Source organism: Rhopilema esculentum, chromosome 19 (genome assembly GCF_057945365.1).
Source record: "Rhopilema esculentum isolate cy_ngs chromosome 19, ASM5794536v1, whole genome shotgun sequence".
Lineage (NCBI taxonomy): Eukaryota > Metazoa > Cnidaria > Scyphozoa > Rhizostomeae > Rhizostomatidae > Rhopilema > Rhopilema esculentum.
The window spans coordinates 8,560,105-8,582,595 of NC_142833.1; the positions used below are offsets into that span (position 1 = coordinate 8,560,105).

General features: G+C 37.6%; 3 protein-coding genes across 3 annotated transcripts; all 3 read left to right on the top strand.

Moving 5' to 3' along the window:
- Positions 1-25: 25 nt before the first annotated feature.
- Positions 26-2,780, top strand: LOC148957996 (serine/threonine-protein kinase mos-like). The gene is made up of 2 exons (XM_089114245.1): positions 26-1,655; positions 2,702-2,780. Exon 1 carries the CDS (start codon positions 810-812, stop codon positions 1,650-1,652), a length of 843 nt encoding a protein of 280 aa, XP_088970371.1. The 5' UTR covers positions 26-809; the 3' UTR covers positions 1,653-1,655; positions 2,702-2,780.
- A 5,136-nt stretch (positions 2,781-7,916) lies between these two features.
- On the top strand, positions 7,917-13,382 carry LOC148957997 (uncharacterized). Its single transcript, XM_089114201.1, has one exon. The coding sequence runs from the start codon at positions 7,917-7,919 to the stop codon at positions 13,380-13,382; it is 5,466 nt and encodes a 1,821-aa protein (XP_088970327.1).
- A 1,943-nt stretch (positions 13,383-15,325) lies between these two features.
- LOC135688423 (uncharacterized) lies at positions 15,326-22,439 on the top strand. Its single transcript, XM_065205265.2, has 5 exons — positions 15,326-15,844; positions 17,651-18,546; positions 19,115-19,232; positions 20,232-20,270; positions 21,914-22,439. The coding sequence occupies exons 1-5, from the start codon at positions 15,396-15,398 to the stop codon at positions 21,975-21,977; spliced, it is 1,566 nt and encodes a 521-aa protein (XP_065061337.2). The 5' UTR covers positions 15,326-15,395; the 3' UTR covers positions 21,978-22,439.
- The last annotated feature ends 52 nt before the right edge of the window (positions 22,440-22,491 follow it).

Genomic DNA, 22,491 nt, shown 5'->3' on the forward strand with positions numbered 1-22,491 from the left:
TGCTTATCAGACTTACAAATGTGACTATCACATAACGGGCGCGTAGTTTTTTACAATGATGGCAATAAATGCATTGTTATACTTTGCTTGTTATTCTCAATAGTTGTTTAAAGTCTAACACCTAGTTGCCAAGCCTGCTATCATCAGAGAGGGGAAAACAATAAAAGCAAAAAAAATTGTAATGAAAGATATCAAAAGCTTACAAACTAGAGAGTAGAGAAAGACTCATGCTCGCTTGAATTACTATTGAATCTCGTTTTGAATGCACGAATGTCGCAATTGCGGATAAAACAGGTGCCTGATGGCTTGGGATCGGCTTGGCAGTCTACGTTTTTCAAAAATGGCGCGCCTTTTCCAAAGGAGAATTTGACCTTTGATTGAATTTTATATATACTGTCCTCCCTCCTTTGCCGTATTTGTTCCTTATCCGTCCCTGGAATGTCTTATTTCCAACTACGACTTTTGCTTTGGTATTAATACCCAGATTTCTTGTACTTAGCCGAGGCTTGAGTACCCTGCAATCATTTTTCTCGAATTTGACAACAAATCTAGCTGTGGGAAGGGTTGATTTGTTCATTCTCCCGCCATGTGCTGTACATTCATGTAGAAAATTAGAAGCATTGTTTCCCATTCCCTAATGACTTTGCAGGTTATTGTCAAAGCTGAACACCCTTTCAAGTCGACTAGCTTTAGAAACCTATTCCCTAGAGATGTGTATGGAGATACCCTGCAAATCTGCAAACTGCATTCATATTGTTGTGTAGTTGCAACAAGCTAAAAGCAATACGATATGAAAGAGAAACTTAGGCATGAAAATGGTAGCAGATTTGATAATAAAGATTCGAAATGTAGTTGAACTTCAAGAGTTCGACCTTCGTCGAACTCTGGGAGCTGGAGGCTTTGGCACATGTTACGAGGCTGACTTTCACGGACAGCAAGTTGCGTTGAAGAAAATCAATCGAACGGCGAAAGCAAAAGCTGCGGCACAGAGTTTTAAGTCTGAAACGCTTCCGGAGATCTACGGATTTACGCATAGGAATATTGTGAGGCTCATTACAGCATCTAATCCAAATGCAGAAGAGCGATTTATTGTGCAGGAGTTTATCGAGGGAAGGAATTTACAGCAAGTTATCGACGACAACGATGAGGCAATCGAGTTCGGTCGCTATGTTAACTTTGCTATAGACATATCGAGTGCACTAGACTATATTTCGCAATTTGAAATTGTGCACTTGGACCTTAAACCTGCAAATGTGATGCTTTCAATGCAAGGTATTTGTAAATTGACTGATTTTGGTTGCTGCCAGTATGCGGAAAAAGACCCCACCACTCCAGTTCGAAGCTATCTCACGGGTACATATGCATACAGGGCGCCAGAGCTGCTAAAAGGCAAATCAGCCACCGCAAAGGCCGATATTTTCTCGTTGGGTATATGCATGTGGCAATTTTGGAGTCGGGAATTCCCTTACAATGGGATGAACCAACATGCTGTGATTTTCAGGGTTTGTGCAAGTAACTTGAGGCCATCCATTCCAAATGATGCGAACATCAACGATGAATTTAAATCTCTGATGAAGGCATGCTGGTCTGGGAAACTCGAGGAGAGGCCAACTGCAAAAGAGGTTTGCGTTCAGCTTAGGTCCATGCTCTAACTGGTCAGTCCTTTTTTATTCGATATTTGTACAATATAATGACGGGGTTATCATTCTAGATAACACAGAGCAGAGTACCAAGTCATGACTTAATCAAAAATCTTTTTTTTATTTATTATTTCATTTTTTTTAATTTTGATCAGATAATCTGACAGAACAGCACAAAATACCTCTTAAAGTGCAGAAACAGTTATCAATGTTCAAAATTAGGTGAGATCTGGCAATTAGAAAAGATTTCAAGTTTGCTAACCTATTACTGTTACTCTGGCTTGGTTCGAAAAGTTATGAACCGAGACAGAATTACGGTGATTTGATGGCATCATCAAGTCTGAAAGTCGCTTTTATAAGAAAGTCGCTTTATAAGATCCTATTTTGATAATTTATATAAGATAAGTGTTTGTTATATTTAAACAGATAAAGTCAGCAAATATCTTATTTCCAGCCACAACATTTTCGGTAACTTAACTTACTTATGCTGCTTTGTATTTTTGTATCTTCTTTTAATTTGCTACTTCCTGGTTTGCTAATGTACACAGGGGAATGCCACAATGTCTGCGAAGTACCAATCACCAGTCAAATCCTAAGTGATTTCCATGTAATTCTGGTTTTACGTTTCGTTATTAATTGACTTCTTAGTGCTCTACTTCGGAACATGCTAAAAACATGCTAAAAACCTATTTCTAAGACTTCTGGATTCATATTATCGTACTTGCTTTTTAATACAGTAGTTAGTCGACTTCGTCTTTGGTTTTCTGTCGCCAAACTCACAAATACATGTTCAAAGTACATCGAATTTACAATTATTCTTTCTCACTTTCGAGAAAAAAACGTAAACGGATCCGATCTAGACCAGATCCAACCGTTTATGCAGGCTCCGGTCCTGATCGGATCCATACGGGATAACCTCTCAAGTGTTCGGATAGCGGATCACAAATTATACGAATCCGCCTGTTTCCATGTAAATGCAGGCCAATCCGTACTCTTTTGGATCCGGATACACTCCCATTTAAACGGGGTCTTGAAGTCACATGCATCTTTTTGTTCCGTAGGACCGATCTGATTAGATGCAGAGAAATATATGTGGACCCTTCTCAAGCAAATCAAAGATAGGCAATCGCTTGATCAGAGAAAGGAGCTTGACAAACTGTTTAAAAACACACATTGCAAATAGTTTTAACTACCTTTTCTCTACTTATGTAATTATTTTAGTAGACTGCATTTAGCAGCTACCTTATTTGAAGCCTCAGTGGCGTTTTTAGCGGCGTTAAATACAATGGGAAGCTTGTTCAATGTTCCCCATACCGAAGAAAGACCAATCAATCTCTGTTCCCTGTCTTCCCATCTTCACTTTTTATAAGAACTGGACCGTTTTTAGATTGGAGGTTTTCTTGGATATCTGAGGAAGAGAGTTGATTTGCTGGCACAATTATCTAGGACTTCTTCAAAACAACAAGCATCTTTCTTAATGTAAAGGGCTTGGTCATAAAGCTTGACAAATCTTGAGATCATTTCCTTTTGAATTGGTAAGGATGGGTAGTTAGAGGTCACTAAGCTATATGGCCCAAATTGATTACTCAAGACAATGAGAAATATATTAGCGGGAGGGAGGGGTTGCTAGAATTGACTGCTTTTACTTCAACACGACCCAAGCTGAATCTTATAATCCCAACCCTTGTTGAGATTTGTTCGTCTAAGCCCTATGAAGGCTTACACGGTCAACACTGTTGAAAATCACCCCGGGGTAAGAATTCTGACGTTAACAGCTTCTGGAGGCCGCTAGGAATGCAAATCACAGAATTAAAGCTTGTTTGAAGCTTTGCATATCAATGAATAATATCTTCCCATAGAAAGGCCCAAATACACAAATTGTATTAAACCGTGCCAGTTTGGCCCAGTGGTGTAGTGCTAGGGGGACTCGGGGGGACTGAGCCCCTTGTAGATGCCGAAATCGGCAAATTTCGACTTTGCTATTGCTTTCGCAACATTTTATGCAAAAACCCGCCTTGTGATTTTGGTAGCATTATACACCCCTGGTTTAGCCAATGCCGTAGAGGTTGGTCAGAGCTCTCAGAATCAATTGCTTCTGCGTATCTCAGAATGTATTTCAGTATTTTAGTTTTTAATTGTATATTGTAAACAGTTAATCTTTGCAAATTCTGTAATTTCGAATGAATCCTTGTAGTATTAAATATTTGAATATGAATTAAAAGAAATATTATCATTGTCGACTTTTTAACCTTCAGCTGACATACGATAAAAATTATTATAAAAAGCACGAAAAATGAATCCTAACAGATGCAATGGTATTTGCCTCTCTTGAAACAGAGGTTTATTAAACAAGCTACCTGAAAAAGTATTATCGGACAGTAGTGGCGCCACGAGAGGGGGAGGGGGGGTGGGTGGAGGGAGACACGTCGGTTCTCGGCAGGATCATTTTTTTTGTTTTGTCTAAATCCGATGAGAAATATTTGGTGAGGGCTGATATTTTGGCAACGTACTTTTGTGGTGTAATGCTATGATTTTCAAACTGGCTTTACGTAACCAAAAGTTTGTTCTCGGTCATCCTCCAGTTCCGAATAAAGGTTATGAAATTGATCAAACTGTTCACGCTAACGTAAAATTATCACACCTTTAAATTTGTGTCTTCTCCTTAATTTTATTTGGCTGTTCTGGTCTTTGAATGAACATGCGCTGGTATGTCAGTTGACATTAAAACATGATTGATGTAACAGACGTCCATCCACACTAGCTATGTTAAATGAAATGAATTTCTGGGCCAATTTTCTACGAAAGCCATACAATGTAGAAATTTTATTGCTATTTTATTACAATAAATTGTCAGCAGCTAATTGATGTTTTTTGGTACTCATGGCATTGGCAGCTCTATCTTTAGATAGCAGTGCCAGATAGCAGATTCTCGAAATCGCTTCTCAATGGCGATTTTTCAATAAAAGAAAACCATGTGCGATTTCAATTCCAATTTTTTTGCCCTGACGAACTTATCAAAATAATGAACAAGTCTAAAACATCTCATAGTTCTGGCATTGATGAATATCAAGGTCATTTCTCAAAATTAGGATGGCTGTTTTAGCTCCATCATTGTGCAGTATATCCAATACGTCCATTTCACAAGGGCAATTTCTAGAAAATTTGAACATGGCGAGGGTCGACCCTCTCTACAAAGATTGCTCTACCAGAGATAAATCTAGCTAGACCTATTTCTGTGCTTCCTGTAGTTTCACGATTATTTTAAAAGATATCCTTTGAACAGTTACTTAATCATTTTACTGTAAATGAATTTTTCTGCTCAGACCAGTGGGGTTTTAGGCCATTTTGCATTGACATGCTTACTGGAGTGAACCTATGACTGGTATCTAAGTTTCGAGGGAGACTTTTCCGCAGTCACTTTCATCACATTGAAGGAAGCCTTTGACACAAGTTTACTAAAATACTACTATAGCTAAGCTGCTTTTCTTTGGAATTGAAGGCGTGAAGCTTGACTGGTTCATATTCATATGTCATACTTAAGTAATAGGAAGCATTGCCGTAAGATAAATAGCAACATTTCTGAAATACAAAACAACAAATGTGGTGTACATCAGGGCTCCTGCCTTGGCCCACTCCTTTTTTGATCTATACCAGGGCTGTCCAAACCTTCGGATATTCCTATTCGGTTATTCGGCTTAAAATTTAACGAATATTCGGTTATTCGGCGAATATGGGTGTGGCAAAATGGGTGTGGCAGGGTGGTGGTAAAAAACTGCAATCTGAAAATTTATTGTAATTTGTTGTGCTTAGCTGTGAGTATAGCTAATCAGTCATTACTATTCGATAAGTTAGAACCATTAATTTTTTGTTTTCCTATTGATCTTTCCTGTGTTTTGTGCTGCAAAGCAATTTTTAAAACGATTTTTTGTCAAAAATAAATGTTTTCTTGAACCTTCTCTAGCATTAGTCACCCCTAATGGCCAGAAAGTCAGTATCAAATTGACGAGAAACTATAGTCGTAAGTCTTCAAAAAGGGTCGTTTTCCAACATTTTGTGAAATGAAAAGCTTTCTAGCACGGGCTTCGACACAGGTTGGAAAGTGGAGAAAGGGGGGGGGGGGCAAGAAAAAATTTAACACTCACAACAGAAGATTTTGTGAAAAGTTATATTATTCTGCAAAATAGTGATAGAGACATATGTTATACAACTAGTTTTGTCTGTCGTGTATCATGTTTGTGGTTCGTTATTGTTAATGAGAATGTCTTTCGATGTTTGCGTCAGTCATTTTGTTTGTCATCGTGCCATCTCTATTTTAGTTGTTATTAGTCCATTTTTATTAGTCCATTTGCCGTTAATTTGTGTCATTAGGGTTTGTGTGCGTCACTCATGTTGTTAAAAGCGTATGTTCTTTCAGTGCAAGTCAAGTCGAGTCGAAGTTGTCGTTGAATGAAGTCGTTATGTTGTAATCGTTGGTTGTTGCTAATTTATACTTTCACTATTGAAGAACCTTGGTTTAAAAAAAAACGTTATTTTACATTGGTGACCACGACGTGACCAATTCGCAGAAAAAAAAATGGAAATGATTTCAACAGAACAATTCAGAGAAATTCTGTTGGATATTATAAAGACCGTTGTATCTCACATGGCCGAAAGGGTGAGGTTGGCAGAGGAGAATGGGAGAAATTTCTTCGTGAATCGAACTAATGTCTATCGTGCTGAAGATGGCCAGCCCATTTGCTATTGTTGTTTGCGCGTTGGTCACGTTGCCAAATATTGTAGGGACAGGAAATTTTCTTTAGCATCCCAGGAGAAGTGTGATCAAAATGAACCTGTGATTGTTGCCTCGGTAGCTGAAGAACGACCTCGGGTTACCTTTATTGGCAACATCAAAAGAAATGAGCCACATTTTCAAGATCTTCAAATTCGAATCAAGAAATTGGAGGAGATTGTCAATGAATTGGAGTCACATAAACTATCACGACCAATGGTGACGCGACTGCCTTCTTCAAAACCAATGGAAGTTGACGAGGGTTTATTAGCCACAACATATGAAAAAAATTTGATTGACACTAAAAGAAGAGAAGGACCTTTACGTGTACATAATGTTGTTATAGCCTCGGATAGAGAACCGTATGGACGGAATAAACTTGGACAGGGACATTATTTCTTAGATGGTACTTGATTTACTCATTTCAGTAAAATTATTTGATTGATTCTTCGTGCTGCCTTATAATACTTTTATGTTTCTTCCCCTTCGAGAGATCAAGCCAGGAGGCTTGTCTTTCAAAGGGGGGAGTAATGTTATACAACTAGTTTTGTCTGTCGTGTATCATGTTTGTGGTTCGTTATTGTTAATGAGAATGTCTTTCGATGTTTGCGTCAGTCATTTTGTTTGTCATCGTGCCATCTCTATTTTAGTTGTTATTAGTCCATTTTTATTAGTCCATTTGCCGTTAATTTGTGTCATTAGGGTTTGTGTGCGTCACTCATGTTGTTAAAAGCGTATGTTCTTTCAGTGCAAGTCAAGTCGAGTCGAAGTTGTCGTTGAATGAAGTCGTTATGTTGTAATCGTTGGTTGTTGCTAATTTATACTTTCACTATTGAAGAACCTTGGTTTAAAAAAAAACGTTATTTTACACATAGCCCCCCGGCCACCCTTCGTCTGAGGCCCTGAAAAAGCCCCATGACCCCCACCTGCAACCCAGGCTCCACTCCCCCTGCCCCCTCCAATCTTGCTTTATTCGCTTTGTAATTATTTCTTGGGTTTGCGATTTTTGAAGAAGGCCCGTATCCATGAAACTTTCTCGAAGATTGAAGATAGGAAGTTGCCTTTCCCTTTTAGAGCAATCCTTGCTATTCGACCAGTCAATGCTATTCGATCAGTCACGGTTATTCGAATAGTCACAGCTTGTTGAATTTGTTTAGTTGGTCACCCTATGTACAAGCGCCTACGTAAGGGCCTTCTTATTTTTTCTGTATAAGGTGTTATCTTTAAAGTTGTTAAAGAGAGTTGTCGCCTGAAATCATCGCGAACGAACGCATTATCACAACGAAACGCTGTATTTCATTTATTCATTCACAAATCATCACAGTCTAAAATGTAACTGTTTGTTTTATTATCATCGTCTTCTGGCAATCTTTTAGTCATTATAGCTGGACTTAATATTTACAATTGTCGTAAATGTTGGAAACTAAGGACGCAGGACCTTCCGTGTATCCTTACAAGGATGCTCAGCCAACTACCCAACATTTTGGTGCCGTGACCCGGGAGCTGTAATGTCTGAAAAAGAAACATTAAAGAAGAAAATTCAGGCACGAAACGGTCATCGCCTGGTTGTTCGCAAAAATGTCGCGAAGGCCCGAGAGCTGTTGCCTCCGCGCGGTCAAAATCTTCCACCGGAACAACAATCGAAACTCGAATCAATCAAAAACACACTGGAACGAAAACGATTGATTATCACGACACTAGATACAGAAATTGAGGATCTTTTGGAAGAAGTCGATATCGAGAAAGAAATAGTAGATCGTAGCGATTTGGAAGAAGAAACGGAAGACATCATATGTCAAATAGATCTAGTTAGCAGAAAGGACACGATCGCCCCGCAACATGAACTTAATCGCAGCTTCGAATCACAAGGTTTTGCCACAGCAGGAAAAGTGAAGCTACCAAAATTACCTTTAACGGTGTTTAATGGAGACCCGACAGAATGGCCATCATTTTGGGATAGTTTTTCCTCAACAATTGATGAATCTCAAGGCTTGGCTCCTATCGACAAATTCAAATACTTACAGAAATCGCTGCTTGGCGAAGCCGCTAAAACGATATCAGGTCTTCCACTCACAAGTGAAAATTATCAAATAGCTCTAGACTTATTGCGAAAACGATATGGAAATCGTCAAATAATTATTTCAAAACATATTGAAGCCTTAATGGATTTACAAAGGACTGAAAACGGAGCGGATTTGAAGAAATTGCGTCAAATGTACGACAAAGTTGAAAGCACTGTTCGCAGCTTAAATGGAATTGGTGTATCTGCAGAAAGCTACGGAACTATCTTGACGCCTATCATAATGTCAAAAATACCGGTAGAGTTAAGACTTCTTATCTCGAGGAAACTATCGGATGAATGGGATTTAGAAGGACTATTATTAGCGTTCGGTGAAGAAATTTCACTTCGAGAAAAGTGCGTTTATGCACCTATTGGTAGTGCTACCAATACAAAAACAGTTTTATCAAAACCATCCTTTCAGCAATCCACAACAGCTACACTGCTAATCAACAACCAGAAACGAGAAAGGAGTGCAAACGATGGAATACCATCTTGTTTATTTTGCGGGCAGAAACATTTTTCTTCGAGCTGCACAACGGTTTCGAATCCTGACGCGCGGAAGCAGACATTACGCGAGAAACGGAGATGCTTTGTTTGTTTACGTGGTGGACATGTTAGCAGATTTTGCAGAAGCAATACTAGATGTTTCAAATGCCAAGGAAAGCACCATGTTGCAATTTGTGGCTCAAAAGCTGGCAGTTCCGCAAGTTTTGCAAAAGCAAGAGAAACAGCGTACAAGGAAACCGTCGCCGCGCCTCAGTCACCGCCCACACAACCATCGGTAAGTACTTTACTAGCGTCTCGCAATAACACCACAAATACCGCTGTCTTATTACAAACTGCAAGAGCTAAAGTAAGAAGAGTAGACAGTAACACAGAAGAATGCGTTGTAAGACTTATTTTAGACTCTTGCTCCCAGAAATCGTATATTTCACGCAGGCTAAGGGATAAGTTACAGTTGCCCACCATAAGCACAGAAAAGGTTATCATTAAAGAATTCGGTAACGTTAGTGGGACATTAAAAACGTGCGATTCAATCCAAATTGCTATCGAAGGAGCAGATAACCTAACTGTGTTTATTAATGCTTTTGTGGTAGACAATATTTGTAGCCCGGTTGCTAATCAAGCCATAGACGTAGCCAAACTGAAATATCCCCACATAAAAGATTTGCCTTTAGCTGATAAAGGTAGCGGCATGGATGAATTTGAAGTTGACATATTGATTGGGGCGGACTACATTTGGCAGTTCATGTTAGATCACGTAGTACGGGGGGAGCATGGTTATGGCCCCGTAGCTACACTTACCAGATTCGGGTATGTACTTAACGGTCCCGTAGAAATACCGTCAACAAATGAACACTCATCGAACATTATCATTTCACATGTCCTTAAAACTGACAATATTGTCGTTGATAGCGATAAACATTTGATAAACGAACTTCACAAATTCTGGGATATCGAATCTATGGGTATCAAGTCTAATGAGCAAGAACTAACTTGTAGCGAAAATCCATTAGAGGGAAAAATTCATTTTAATCAAAAACTCGGAAAGTATGAGATTTCGCTCCCATTCAAGGAAGATCATCCTGTAATTGCAGACAATTATCAAGTAGCACGTAAACGTCTCGAAAGCCTGTTAAAACGCTTAAATTCAAAACCCGATGTTTTGCATCAATACAACGAAGTAATTTCTGAACAACTAAATTCCGGTGTTGTAGAAAAGGTAGAGGATACGGAGTTATGCTCGGCTCCTGTTGGATCTGTGTATTATAATCCTCACAGGGAGGTAGTTCGAGAAGAGCGGCAAACTACAAAACTTCGAGTCGTTTACGACGCAAGCTCTAAACAAAACGGCGAAGTAAGTTTAAACGATTGCTTAGAACCAGGCCCAAATCTGGTACCTCTCATTTTTGATGTACTTTTGAGACTCAGAGCTAAACGAATAGCGTTAATTGGTGACTTAGAAAAGGCATTTTTGAATATCATTATACAAGAAAACGACAGGAATTTTCTCCGATTCTTGTGGTACGATAACGTTTTTGAAAAAGATCCTGAGCTTGCAACATTGAGGTTTTCACGTTTAGTTTTTGGACTTACGAGTTCGCCGTATGTTCTTAATGCTACTGTACGTCACCACCTTGAAAACTATCGACAGTCAGATAACGAATTTGTGCAAACCGTCGAAAAATCTCTATATATCGACGATTTTGCGTTTTCATTAGATACTGAGGAGGAAAGTTTCGAACTTTATCGTAAACTCAAACTTTGTTTTGCTTCTGGAGGGTTTAATATGAGGAAATGGGCCTCTAACAGTGATTCGCTTATTGAACGCATTGAACTAGCTGAAAATATGCATAGTAAAACCGCAAATTCGATGGAAAGTAATGTCATTTTCGACGATGATGAAACCTTCACAAAATCGATCTCTAATACAGTATGCAATGGTACCGAATCTAAAATCCTAGGAATGCCTTGGAACAGAAATAACGACAAATTTGTGTTTGACTTTTCGGAGTTTATCGAAGCCGCTAGCAGTAATGTTGAAGTAACCAAGCGCAATATTTTAAGAACTACCGCGCGGTTCTTTGATCCGCTCGGAGTACTTTCGCCGGTAATTCTTCCGCTTAAAATGATATTTCAGCAATTGTGCAAATTGAAAACAGCCTGGGATGAAAAACTCCCTGACGACATTTGCAATAATTGGCTCAAAATCGTAAACAACATTGCAAACACAACACCAATTGAATTTCCACGAAGCCTAATGGGAGATATTATCAGTAATGACGCTATTTCGATTCAACTACACGGCTTTTCTGATGCAAGTCAATATGCATATGGGGCTTGTGTATACCTTCGCGTCAAATCATCATCTAAACTAGTAATAAGCCGATTAATTTGTGCGAAAACCAAAGTAGCACCTATGAAAGGTGAAACAATACCGCGACTTGAACTAATGGCCGCAGTAACACTTTCGCGTCTTATAAAGTCAGTCCACAATGCCTTGATTAGCACAATTAACTTAGAATCAATCTTTTGTTGGACAGATTCACAGGTTGTCCTTCACTGGGTTTTAGGTAACAAAGAACACAAACAAGTATTTGTAAGAAATCGAGTGCATGAAATTTGCGATTTGACCGAAAAGAAAAATTGGCGATATTGTCCAACGTCTAACAATCCAGCTGATATCGCTTCAAGAGGCATTGATTGTTCTAAAATGCAATCAAACGAGTTTTGGTGGAACGGGCCACAGTTTTTGGAAAACGACTCGGAATTTTGGCCTGTAAATGAAATCGCGCCCTCGCAGCAAATCGAAATTAATACAAACGTTGTCGTAACTGAAAATAACGATCAGCTAAATCTGAACAAAATCATTCCATGCGTAAATTACAGTAGCTTCATTCGCTTAATACGGGTAACTGCGCTCGTATTGAAATTCGTGGCAATTTTAAAAGGAAAGGTTAAAAATTTACAAACAGACATAAGTGACGACTTTTTGTCCAAAGTCAACGAAGCGAAAATCATGTGGCACTTAGAAGTGCAAAAGGTCTTTGATCTATCTGGAAATGATAAAGAAATTAGAAATAACCTCGGATGTTTTGTCGACAAAGGAGGAATAATCAGAGTAGGGGGTAGACTTCAAAATGCATCGATTTCATATAACAGTAAACACCCCGTATTATTGCCACGTCAGCATCATTTTACAAAATTGGTTATCTGGCATAGCCATTTAACAGTCAAACACAATGGAGTCAATGAAACACTTGCGCAAGTACGATCCAATTACTGGATTACGAAAGGTCGTCAGATTGTAAAATCCTTAATTGCGAAATGTTCCAGATGTAAAGCTATAAATGGAAAACCATACGAAACACCAAATGCGCCACCGTTACCTGCATATCGCGTATCAGAAGATGCAGCATTTACCAACGTTGCAGTCGATTTTGCAGGTCCTTTATATGTAAAGGATATCTACACCAAAACTGATCGTATGAATAAATGCTACATTGCATTATTCAGTTGTGCAAATACGCGAGCAATACACCTTGAGTTAGTTCCAGATCTTTTCGCAGAAACATTCATTCGCGCGCTTAAACGTTTTACAGCTCGGAGAGGACTAAGTAAACTTATCGTTTCAGACAATGGAAAAACATTTCTGGATAAAAACGTTCAAATGTATGCGCAAAATATGAACATTCGATGGATATTCAACGTTCCTACTGCCAGCTGGTGGGGCGGCTGGTGGGAAATATGCGTAAAATTAACGAAAAAATGTCTCAGAAAAACGCTGGGAAACGCAAAGCTTTCGTACGAAGAACTGGAAACAGCATTGATCGAAACTGAAGGAATCATAAACTCTAGACCCTTAACATACGTTGGTGAAGAGATATCGGAACCACCATTAACGCCGTCGTGTCTTGTCATCGGAAGACGAATCCTCGATCAGTCGGAATCACTATCGTTGTCCTCGGATAAAACTTCATTAACAAAACGCGCTCGTTATTTAGAATTAATCATTGAACATTTTCGCCAAAGGTTCAAAAAGGAATATATTCCATCGTTACACGAACGACATCGTTGTTTGAAAAACCCGAAACGCGTAATACAAGTCGGAGACATCGTACACATTTTCAGAGATAAGGTTCCCAAACATACATGGGCGATGGGAAAAGTCGTTAAACTTCTAACTGGAAGAGACGGACTAGTTAGAGCTGCAGAAATCAAAACATTAGATAAGTCGCGACGAGTCATCTATATCAAAAGACCGATACAACGTTTATACCCACTTGAAGTTAATGCTAACGAAGAAAACTCAACTGAAATTGAACACCTTAATGGTCAAAAAGAACATGAACCATCGATTACTATGGTACGGGATGAAGACATTCGAGAACACATAGCAAACATTATTTAAATAACAACTAACGTACATTTTTTTGTAAATAGATTATTCCAAGATTGACTTCGTCAATCGGGGGGAGTGTGTTGAATTTGTTTAGTTGGTCACCCTATGTACAAGCGCCTACGTAAGGGCCTTCTTATTTTTTCTGTATAAGGTGTTATCTTTAAAGTTGTTAAAGAGAGTTGTCGCCTGAAATCATCGCGAACGAACGCATTATCACAACGAAACGCTGTATTTCATTTATTCATTCACAAATCATCACAGTCTAAAATGTAACTGTTTGTTTTATTATCATCGTCTTCTGGCAATCTTTTAGTCATTATAGCTGGACTTAATATTTACAATTGTCGTAAATGTTGGAAACTAAGGACGCAGGACCTTCCGTGTATCCTTACAAGGATGCTCAGCCAACTACCCAACACAGCTATTCGATCAGTCACGGTTATTCGAATAGTCAACGCTATTCGATGAGTCACGGCTATTCAAACAACCATTGTGGACCTCCAACAGTGAGGTTATTCGCACTATTCGTCTCCAACCGAATAATCGTACTATTCGAACTATTCGTTTGTAACCGAATAATCGTACTATTCGAACTATTCGTTTGTAACCGAATATTCGCTTTGGACTTCAGCTAACCGAATAGTGAAACAGGTAACCGAATACCGATTATTCGACCTTCGGTGGACAGGCCTAATACCAATGATCCCTTTTGGTAAAATATTATAAACTATCATACTATGAACCGAACAGAACTTTCATATTTTTCAATAGCAACAGGTTAAAACCGAATTACGAGTAATCAAAATCTAGAGTTCAAAAAAACATGTTCTCAGCGTGAAGCGTCCGGAAGTTAAAGCAACAACAGCTCGAAATGTCAATCACTTAATATAACATGAGTCATCATAATAATAATCATATTTTTCAACACCTTTGACTCGCAAAGGAATAAGGTAACAATGCATGCAGAAGACAAAAGTATTTCCTGTTCCACGAAATCTGTCACTGGACGGACGCGTCCCTCTCCCTCAGCTCTCGGCAGGATCGATTTTATATTTGATCTAAATTAAAGATAAATTGGACGAGAAAATGTTTGGGGAGGGATAATATTTTGACGAAGTATTATTTCTAATGTGATTCAATGATTATGAAGCTGGTAATCAGGGAATTTACGCGGAGAAACAGACGGGAACGCAATTTCATCGAAGAGGCCGCACTTTATTATGTCGAAATTATCAACATCCTCAAAAAACTCAGATAGTGATTAAACAATGAGAAAACTTCACTACACTGGAGTTTTTTCGTAAATCTTTTGTGCATCACTTTTTGCGAAATAGACTTGAAATGATTTCATCACTTATTTTGGGAAATGTGCTTAAGGTAAGAAATCATATTCTTTGGATGGTTTAAAGCATGAAAAAGGTTTTGAAATTGCCCCTAAAATGGCCCTCTCTTGGCAATATCAAACTCGCAAAAGTTTCCAGGGCTTCGTCCCAGTCCCTAGCTTTCAGCACCCTATTCTCAAACCCACAGCTTTTTATGGTTTAATCTATGTACACTCGTACTGCGCCTCGCTTCGCCCGGAGAAATCACCGGTGACTAAATTTTACCTTTTTCGATCTCTGCTTTTACGTAACCAATAAAACATGGCCTAAAAATTGTTATTTTGCCCCCTGATTACCTAGAAAACAGCTTACAATAATCAAAATCCCTATCACAGATTAAGAATAACTATGTCACATAAATCGCATAACTTCTATTGATTATTCTTCGTTGTCCTACAAACCGGGACAAAAATAGTTAAGATTTTTCAAGAAAAGGTGATGTTTTCTCAATCGTTTGAAAAAATCTCCCCGCCCACTCTCCGTAGCATGGGGTTGAATGCATGTTTTTAAAGCACAGATAATAGAAATACTAATCCATTATTGATTCGGCAAGAAGGGTGGGCTCGGATTTAGAGGGACAACGTTAAGCCTGATTTACACGAGACGAATTTTTTCGTGCGATGCGAATTTTTCGCCGCGAATGCGCGTATACCAGAATGCATCGTGCCCACTGATTTTGACCACTTCTAGGAAAAGGTATTCACCAACCTCAACGGGGAAAATGGCTGCTAGTAAGATGATTCCAGAAGATTCGATCAAAAAGCTTGCTGAGTGTGCAGTTTGCTTGGAAGTGTTGTTTAAGCCAAAGATGCTTGATTGTCAGCATTCTTTTTGTTGCAATTGTTTAGCGGCTTTATCTGGACAAAATCTGTTACGAGAGAAAGTTCTTCGAACGGATTTGGCCGGCCTAATCATATGCTGCCCTGTTTGTAAGCAAGACCACGGCCCTGTCGAGTCAATAGGCAGTCTGAGAACAAATTTTATGATTAATGGTATCCTTGACGTATTGGAGGCACACAGTAGTGGCATACCTGAAAGAAATGACTTACTTTGTTCCTGCCATAAACCTGCGGAATTTATTTGTGTCGGGTGAGCGGTGGAAACTTATTTTTTAAACAGGGAAGTATACCCAGTAACAATGTTCCTCGGACGTATCCGTGCGTCCTTAGTAAAAAGGAGCTCAAAAAATCATGGAAGACTGCATCTGTAACATACCAACTCATTAAGTCATAAACTACTTTGTATCAACTCATGTGGATATCAAAACATTTCATATTCTATCATTCTTCTGCATGAGAGCTCTTTGGCTTGAAGCAGGTTTCAAGAACCTTAATAAGAATCACCACCCTAAATTTTGCTCATAAATTTTTGAGAACTTTTTTAGCCCAAGTCCAAAATAGGGAAGTTATTTTATGTGGGCTTTTTCTGCAGGCTTGATCAATTAAGAAAAGGGTAAATTGTTTTTGACACAATGCATAATTTTAAATGCAAAATAAAAATTGATAAACAAAGGGACATTATTGAAAGATTGGCAAAATATAAACGAAATATCACTGTGAGAGGGTAACAAAATATCACTGTGAAATCCATTGCTTGTGATAAATTCCCAACAATTACAACAAAATGTGCAATTTTGATTAGATTTGTTCAAAAATGGTTGCCGCATGAGCTTATCAGGCCAGGACCCAGTTTGTGAACTCAATAATTCCCAAAAACTTTGGACAGTAAACCAATCCAGAAATTTTGCCATCAGAAATTGTTACCGTCGGGAAACTTTATTGGCTGAACAATTTTTACTGGCAATAAATTATACAGAAACTTGAGAAGTATATTCCCCCTAAGATTCCAATATGGTTTGTTGACCAAGCAATGTTGATAATTTAGAAAGAGGATGCAAGATTGCATTATCAATATAGGTAGACAAGAAATAAATAGAAATAACAAGCAAGTGTGAACATATTTGATTTTGTTAGCTATCACTTAAAAATGCATGCAAGGTGCTGTTTTCAGTCATCAAAGTTAATTTAATTTTTTGTTAACTAACTCATTTTTTGTTATAGGAAACAAAGGTCAACGTTAAATACTCCAGTTTCTTATGTTTTAGGAAAGTCCAGTACCCATTGTTTCTAAAGAGTTTCTGATTACAATGTTATTGACTTTAACAATCAGGGTCATATTTTTACTTATTCATGCTAAGATAGTTTCAAACAAAAACTTTTTGGGGAGGGTTTTCACATCAGCAAACGAAGACAATTGTTTTTGTTTCATGTATTTTTAAATGCTAATGACATTGCTGTCAAGAGCTGTACCTAAAGGGGGAGTATATTTTCATTCTCTATCTCAAATTTTTTATTCCAGCAAGCCAATCATTTGACACCCTGGCTTCCTCTAAATTCTCTTATTCTCTTTCTTCTGTGTTTGGAAATGGTTCATCTGAAAATTCTCCAGTTCTATAGAACCTTTTATATTTTGTCCAAATTTTTTTTCAAAATCAAGATATTTTCATCCAAAATTTTCTGTCTGAAATTAAATGTCTGAAATTATACCTCAAAAATTTTTGGGAATTATAACCTTTTACGTAATTTAGACAAGGTTTGCATTATATCTGCTATTGTTAGAGTATTAAGTGCCAATTTGAAACATTCAAGAAACAAACACTGAAGAAAGTAGTGAAGTAGCAAAGTATTGGTGAAAAAGATGTCAGCTTGATATCCCACTTAAATTGGCCTTTTGTACAGTAAATTAGCAAAATCTCTAAATGCATCTTGCTGAATGTTGTGCGAGTGATTATGTTAACATTTCAAAATAACATTTGCAATGATTCAATATACCAATGCTTTTATTGATTTACTTGGATGACAACTCAAGACTAAACTAAGACATTCCATTTTCTAGATGTCATCAAAGATATTGCAAAAGTTGTTCACAGATTGAAAAAAGCAATACTTGCAAAACAAGTTCAGGTCTCAACTTTAAACATGTGATTGTTGGTTCAAGGTCAGAGGATACATACTATTGTAGAAAACATTTCCTTGATCTTAAGTATTTCTGTACTAAATGTCACAAAGCTGTTTGCCTGGACGGCTTCCTAATTGATCACAAAGACCATGAAGTCACGCCAATTGATAATGCAAAAGATTTTGCTGCTGACTATGTTGGTCAGTTTAAGGAAGTTGCCAAAACCATTATAGAGGATCATAACAATGTAGCAGAAACAGTAGAGAGAGTTTTAGATAACTTGGAAAGCAATGAAAAAAAGTTCTTTGATGATTTTTTTGCCCAAAAAAGGAAGATAGAAGGACTTATTTCAGCAATTTTTCATAGAGCTGAAAAATATTATAGAAGTATAGTCCAAACAACTAGAGCAAGTTTTCTTCAGATATCAACCAGTGCTTCTTTTTCATTTGATCCTCAAGGTCTAGAGCAAGATCTAAGAAACAGTAATTGTATTGCTATTACTGACTATCTGAGAGTGTTTCATTCAGAGATATTGAAACTCGAGGAGGCAATGGAACAAGTCAAGGCATATCTGGCCAGGAGCAAAGATTTCAAGAGATACAATCAAGGAATGGTATTAAAAATCGATGAAAAAACAATGTTCAATAAGGTTATAGGTTTGTTTGAAAATATGAGCTTAGAGCCTTACCAGACTGGGAAGTTTGTTCCTACGAAATATTTCAAGTATGATGCATATATGAATGGTGAATATAATTTCAACCATTTCAACCATGAATGTGCTCAAGTTTCAAATGAAGCAAGCAATAGTATAAAGTCAGATGTTGGATTTAAAGGTAATCTGCAGTTTTATGTTGTTTTAAAAGTGAAGTTGTGGTTTTATTTAGCCTAACTACTAAGAGCATAACCAACTTACTTGATATTATACTAGGATATAAAAGTTTTTATAGCACAGCCAAAAGTCAATAATGGTTGCTCAATTTAAACAATGCTGCATTGACATACAATTTCTTCAATTTTCCTTATTAGGTCTTTGTTGGTTTATATATTACATATTGCCAGTATCAAACAACAACTAGATCTTTCATTTGTTGATTTTATTTTCTTGTGTACTAGAACAGAGGTATAGATTTGAGACAAAATTGGTTGCATCTTTGCTGTCTTATTGATATTGATAGGGTGTATGCTTATGAAGCTTCCCTGGTCCTGCCTTTTGATATAGCCATACCTCATAATAACAACATCTGTAATTGGAGAGTGCCTGTGAAGTTGCAAGATACTTACTTAAGCATTTTTGCAAATCAGGAAAGCAAACGGGAAATATTTATTAAACTAGCTGTTAACTTCAATAAATGTACACCAATTTAATGCTGGATTGTATGTGTGACTTTGTTTTAATTCTAGCTCGGAAGACTTATGACAGAGATTTCTTGCTGAAGTTCAAGTTTTGGAATATACGCCCAAATTTTGAAAAGAGTTGCACGTGTACTCTTACTGAGCCACATTTTAGAGCAGGTGTAAGGTATGGTTTCTCAGCAGTGGCATAACGGGACAGTGTGGGGCCCTTATTGAAAGTAGTGTTTTGAGGCCCATGTACTTAACTAAATTTGCGTCAGGTTTTAAAGCCTATGTACTCGCTCCTGTAAAACCCCAAAAAAATAACATATAAGAACATATGAAGAGAAATTCTGCTGCCTGAGACATTTCCTTTGATCTTCATCTAAGCTTTCCTGGATTCCCATGCAGCATATACAGATGGGGATTGAACATGCATTTGAAAACATGTTCAGAAAGATTAATATTTTCAAACTGCTTCATGGAGGACATCAATTAACTTTTAAATATATGTTATACTCTCGTAAAATTAAATACAAAATTTTATACCGATATAGATGTGCTTTAGAGCAAAACCTAATTGACATGCTTTTTCTTGCATCATTTTTATACTGGTTGCTCACGTTCACAAACCGTATCCAGTCTTTCGCCAATTTCAATGATGCTGTTAATGCTATTAAGAAACATACGCTTTCATTAAAAACCCGTTTTCTGATAAACTTCTTGGAGACCCTTTCGGGGCCCAAAATGCTTGGGGGCCCTTAGTTTTGTGCTTAAAGGTGCACACCGTGCGTTACGCCACTGTTTCTCAGACAATTTTTACTGTTTTCCAAGCACAACTTTGCTTCAGCATCTATTGAATTTGGAAGATTACAGGTGTGAGATTAAAAAAGAATGGCGTTTCTTTCGATTTACGGTTTTGCATGCTATTTGATTGTAAACTACAAATGAAAACACAAGTGAAGCAAATTAAGCACTGTTTCAATTGAATTATCATATACTAAAATTTAGTAGCTGGTTCTTTCCAAGATAGCATGCCATTTTGTGTGGAGAACTTTAATTTTACTTAATTTTGTTAAGGCTTCGACATCACGACATGTTAATTTCAATTTACCTAAAGTTTTTCCATTCTACTTCCTATACCTTTTTTCTCGTATCACAGTAATTAATCTCCTTTCTTATACAGGCTCGGCCGGCCACGGGTTTCAATGGCCAGAAGACGTTCGTAAGTAAAACCATTGCTGTTTGTTAGAAGCTTTTGTGTCACAAAGTATTCAATTTTCTTGTTCCAGTAGCATCCGAGGTAACATCTCTGCTGCAAATGTTTTGTATATCAAAATTCAAGTAACATGAGAGGTTTTATAACAAGTAAAAGTAAGGGTGAAGGGAGGAGAGGCGAACCATTAGAAAGCTGCGTTTGAAGGCATTTGTTTATAACCTGGGAATTTAGCATAAAAGTAGAGAAGAGTAAAATATAATAGTTCAAATGGAAGATTAATGACACATTTCATTCGATATGAGACCAACAATTTGGAATGGAAGGGGGACGGGTTCTACTAACTAGTAACTGTTTCAACTTCGGGAAAGTTGCGGTCATTAAGGGGGGCTAAAATCCACCGTCCCGCGCAATTTTAAGTTGAAATTCGCCGTTCAGGTCATTTAAGCAAAATTTAACAATTTTTCTTCAAATTTCCTTGTTTCTTAAACCCATATGACTCCCACCAGAAATGATGCTTCATTTTATGAAAAAGAGACTCGGGATCAAAAATCGATTTATGTAAAAGGCTCGTAAGATAAAAGATGAAACAAAATGCGACATGTATATAGGGCTCAGTGAATTTTACAAAAGTTAATATTTCTAGAATAAAATATTTAGTATTCCGATCATTGCGGCACAGCCACAGGTCTTTAGTATAGACCACATCCGGAACCACGCAGCAAGTAGATACCGAATGCAGGCTCCGCGTGCTAGTCTAAAAATGGGGAAGGGGGCTGAAAAGGGCGTGCCCGATTATTTTTATTTTTAAGCTGCCCGTTTCAGAAAAGCCTTCGATTACTATCAAAGTTGATATAATTGCTTGAGGATAATTTAACACCAAGCTAACCAAGTTAGAAAATGCAACATATCATTAAAAGATATATAATCAACAATGAGCAAGAAAGGGTTCCAAGTCAAGAAGAACTGCTATTCCTTAGGATCCAGTGGATTAGACTTTCTAAAATTGGATTAGAGTAAACTTCCAAAAACGTTCTTACCTATTTATACAAAAAGTAGGGGGAGCTTTACTTTAGCCCCTGCTAGTCAAATGGTTGCGCGGTACATGACCTGAAGTGATCCGGATCTTCTCATAGCAAACCCTTCGTTCGGGATATTCCTGCACCGGACCTATGATCACTGATATTCCTATGCCGGGCTTATCGCGAGGGATATTTCTGTGCTGGGCCTATATCATCGACACGGACGCTGATCCGTACCCTAACCCTAAACTCAAGTAGGGTTTCGTATCAGTGACCACATGCTGAGGGATACGTTTGTTTTAGGGATATATTTCTCAAATTTGTTTTTCATTTTGCTTGAATATTGCTGGGCCTATAATCAGGGGTATTCTTGTGGGAAGCTTTTAACTGAAAGCATTGTTGAGCAGGACCGTAAAAAGATCAGCGACATTTCTTCGAATTTTTTCTGTTCCGGACATATAATCAGGGATAATTCTGTGCCGGACATATAATCAGCGATATTTCTGTACCGGACCTATAATCACGGGCCTCAAAGTGTGAGAGGTAATTTTTTGAGCGAGATTTTTTTAGAAGGCAAATTACTTTCAATGGTGTTGTACCATGCTGATGCCATTTAAATTCTTCTTTCAGCAACGACATTGAAGAAACAGGTAATTCTGAAGAATGCCTTGGACCATCTAAAAAAACCCCTTAATATTTCTATTAAGTACCCCAAATACTTTAACACCCCTTCTGTTCAGCTTAAACTTTATACCAAGAACAAACAAGAAACTTTGCCAGAGACATGCTCCCGAGATGATTTTTTTCAAATTTGTAAAATGTATTTAACTTAATAGTTCAGTATTGATCCCAGTTTATTTAGTTTGTAGTATTTCGTCGGCCTTACAATAGACTTGGATATTATTGCTGTGATTTTAATGTCCAGTTGGGGAAAATAGTTATTTCTTAGTAAGCGTAATCTTTTATCATTGATTGAAAAATATTTTTAATTTAATCCCGTTTGAGCAGCTATTAGATGTGAGTTTGATGTAGGAATTGATTCAAATTTCACTCCAATAAATCAGGAACTGTAGGAGTATTTTTGGCGAATAATTTTAAATTTTTGTAGTGTAGATAAGCCGATAACATATCTCTTTTGCAAAGAGAAAAATTAGTACAGGCGTGGTTGCATCTTTGATTATAAAACCTTTTAGTTTTCTGTAACAATG

Excerpts from the sequence above, each read along its gene's own strand:
- LOC148957996 (XM_089114245.1), top strand. The coding sequence starts at position 810 with ATGAAAATGGTAGCAGATTTGATAATAAAGATTCGAAATGTAGTTGAA.
- LOC148957997 (XM_089114201.1), top strand. The coding sequence starts at position 7,917 with ATGTCTGAAAAAGAAACATTAAAGAAGAAAATTCAGGCACGAAACGGT.
- LOC135688423 (XM_065205265.2), top strand. The coding sequence starts at position 15,396 with ATGCGCGTATACCAGAATGCATCGTGCCCACTGATTTTGACCACTTCT. Across the intron at positions 15,845-17,650 it reads GCGGAATTTATTTGTGTCGG|ATGTCATCAAAGATATTGCA; the intron begins GTGAGCGGTGGA and ends TCCATTTTCTAG. Across the intron at positions 19,233-20,231 it reads CATTTTAGAGCAGGTGTAAG|GCTCGGCCGGCCACGGGTTT; the intron begins GTATGGTTTCTC and ends TTTCTTATACAG.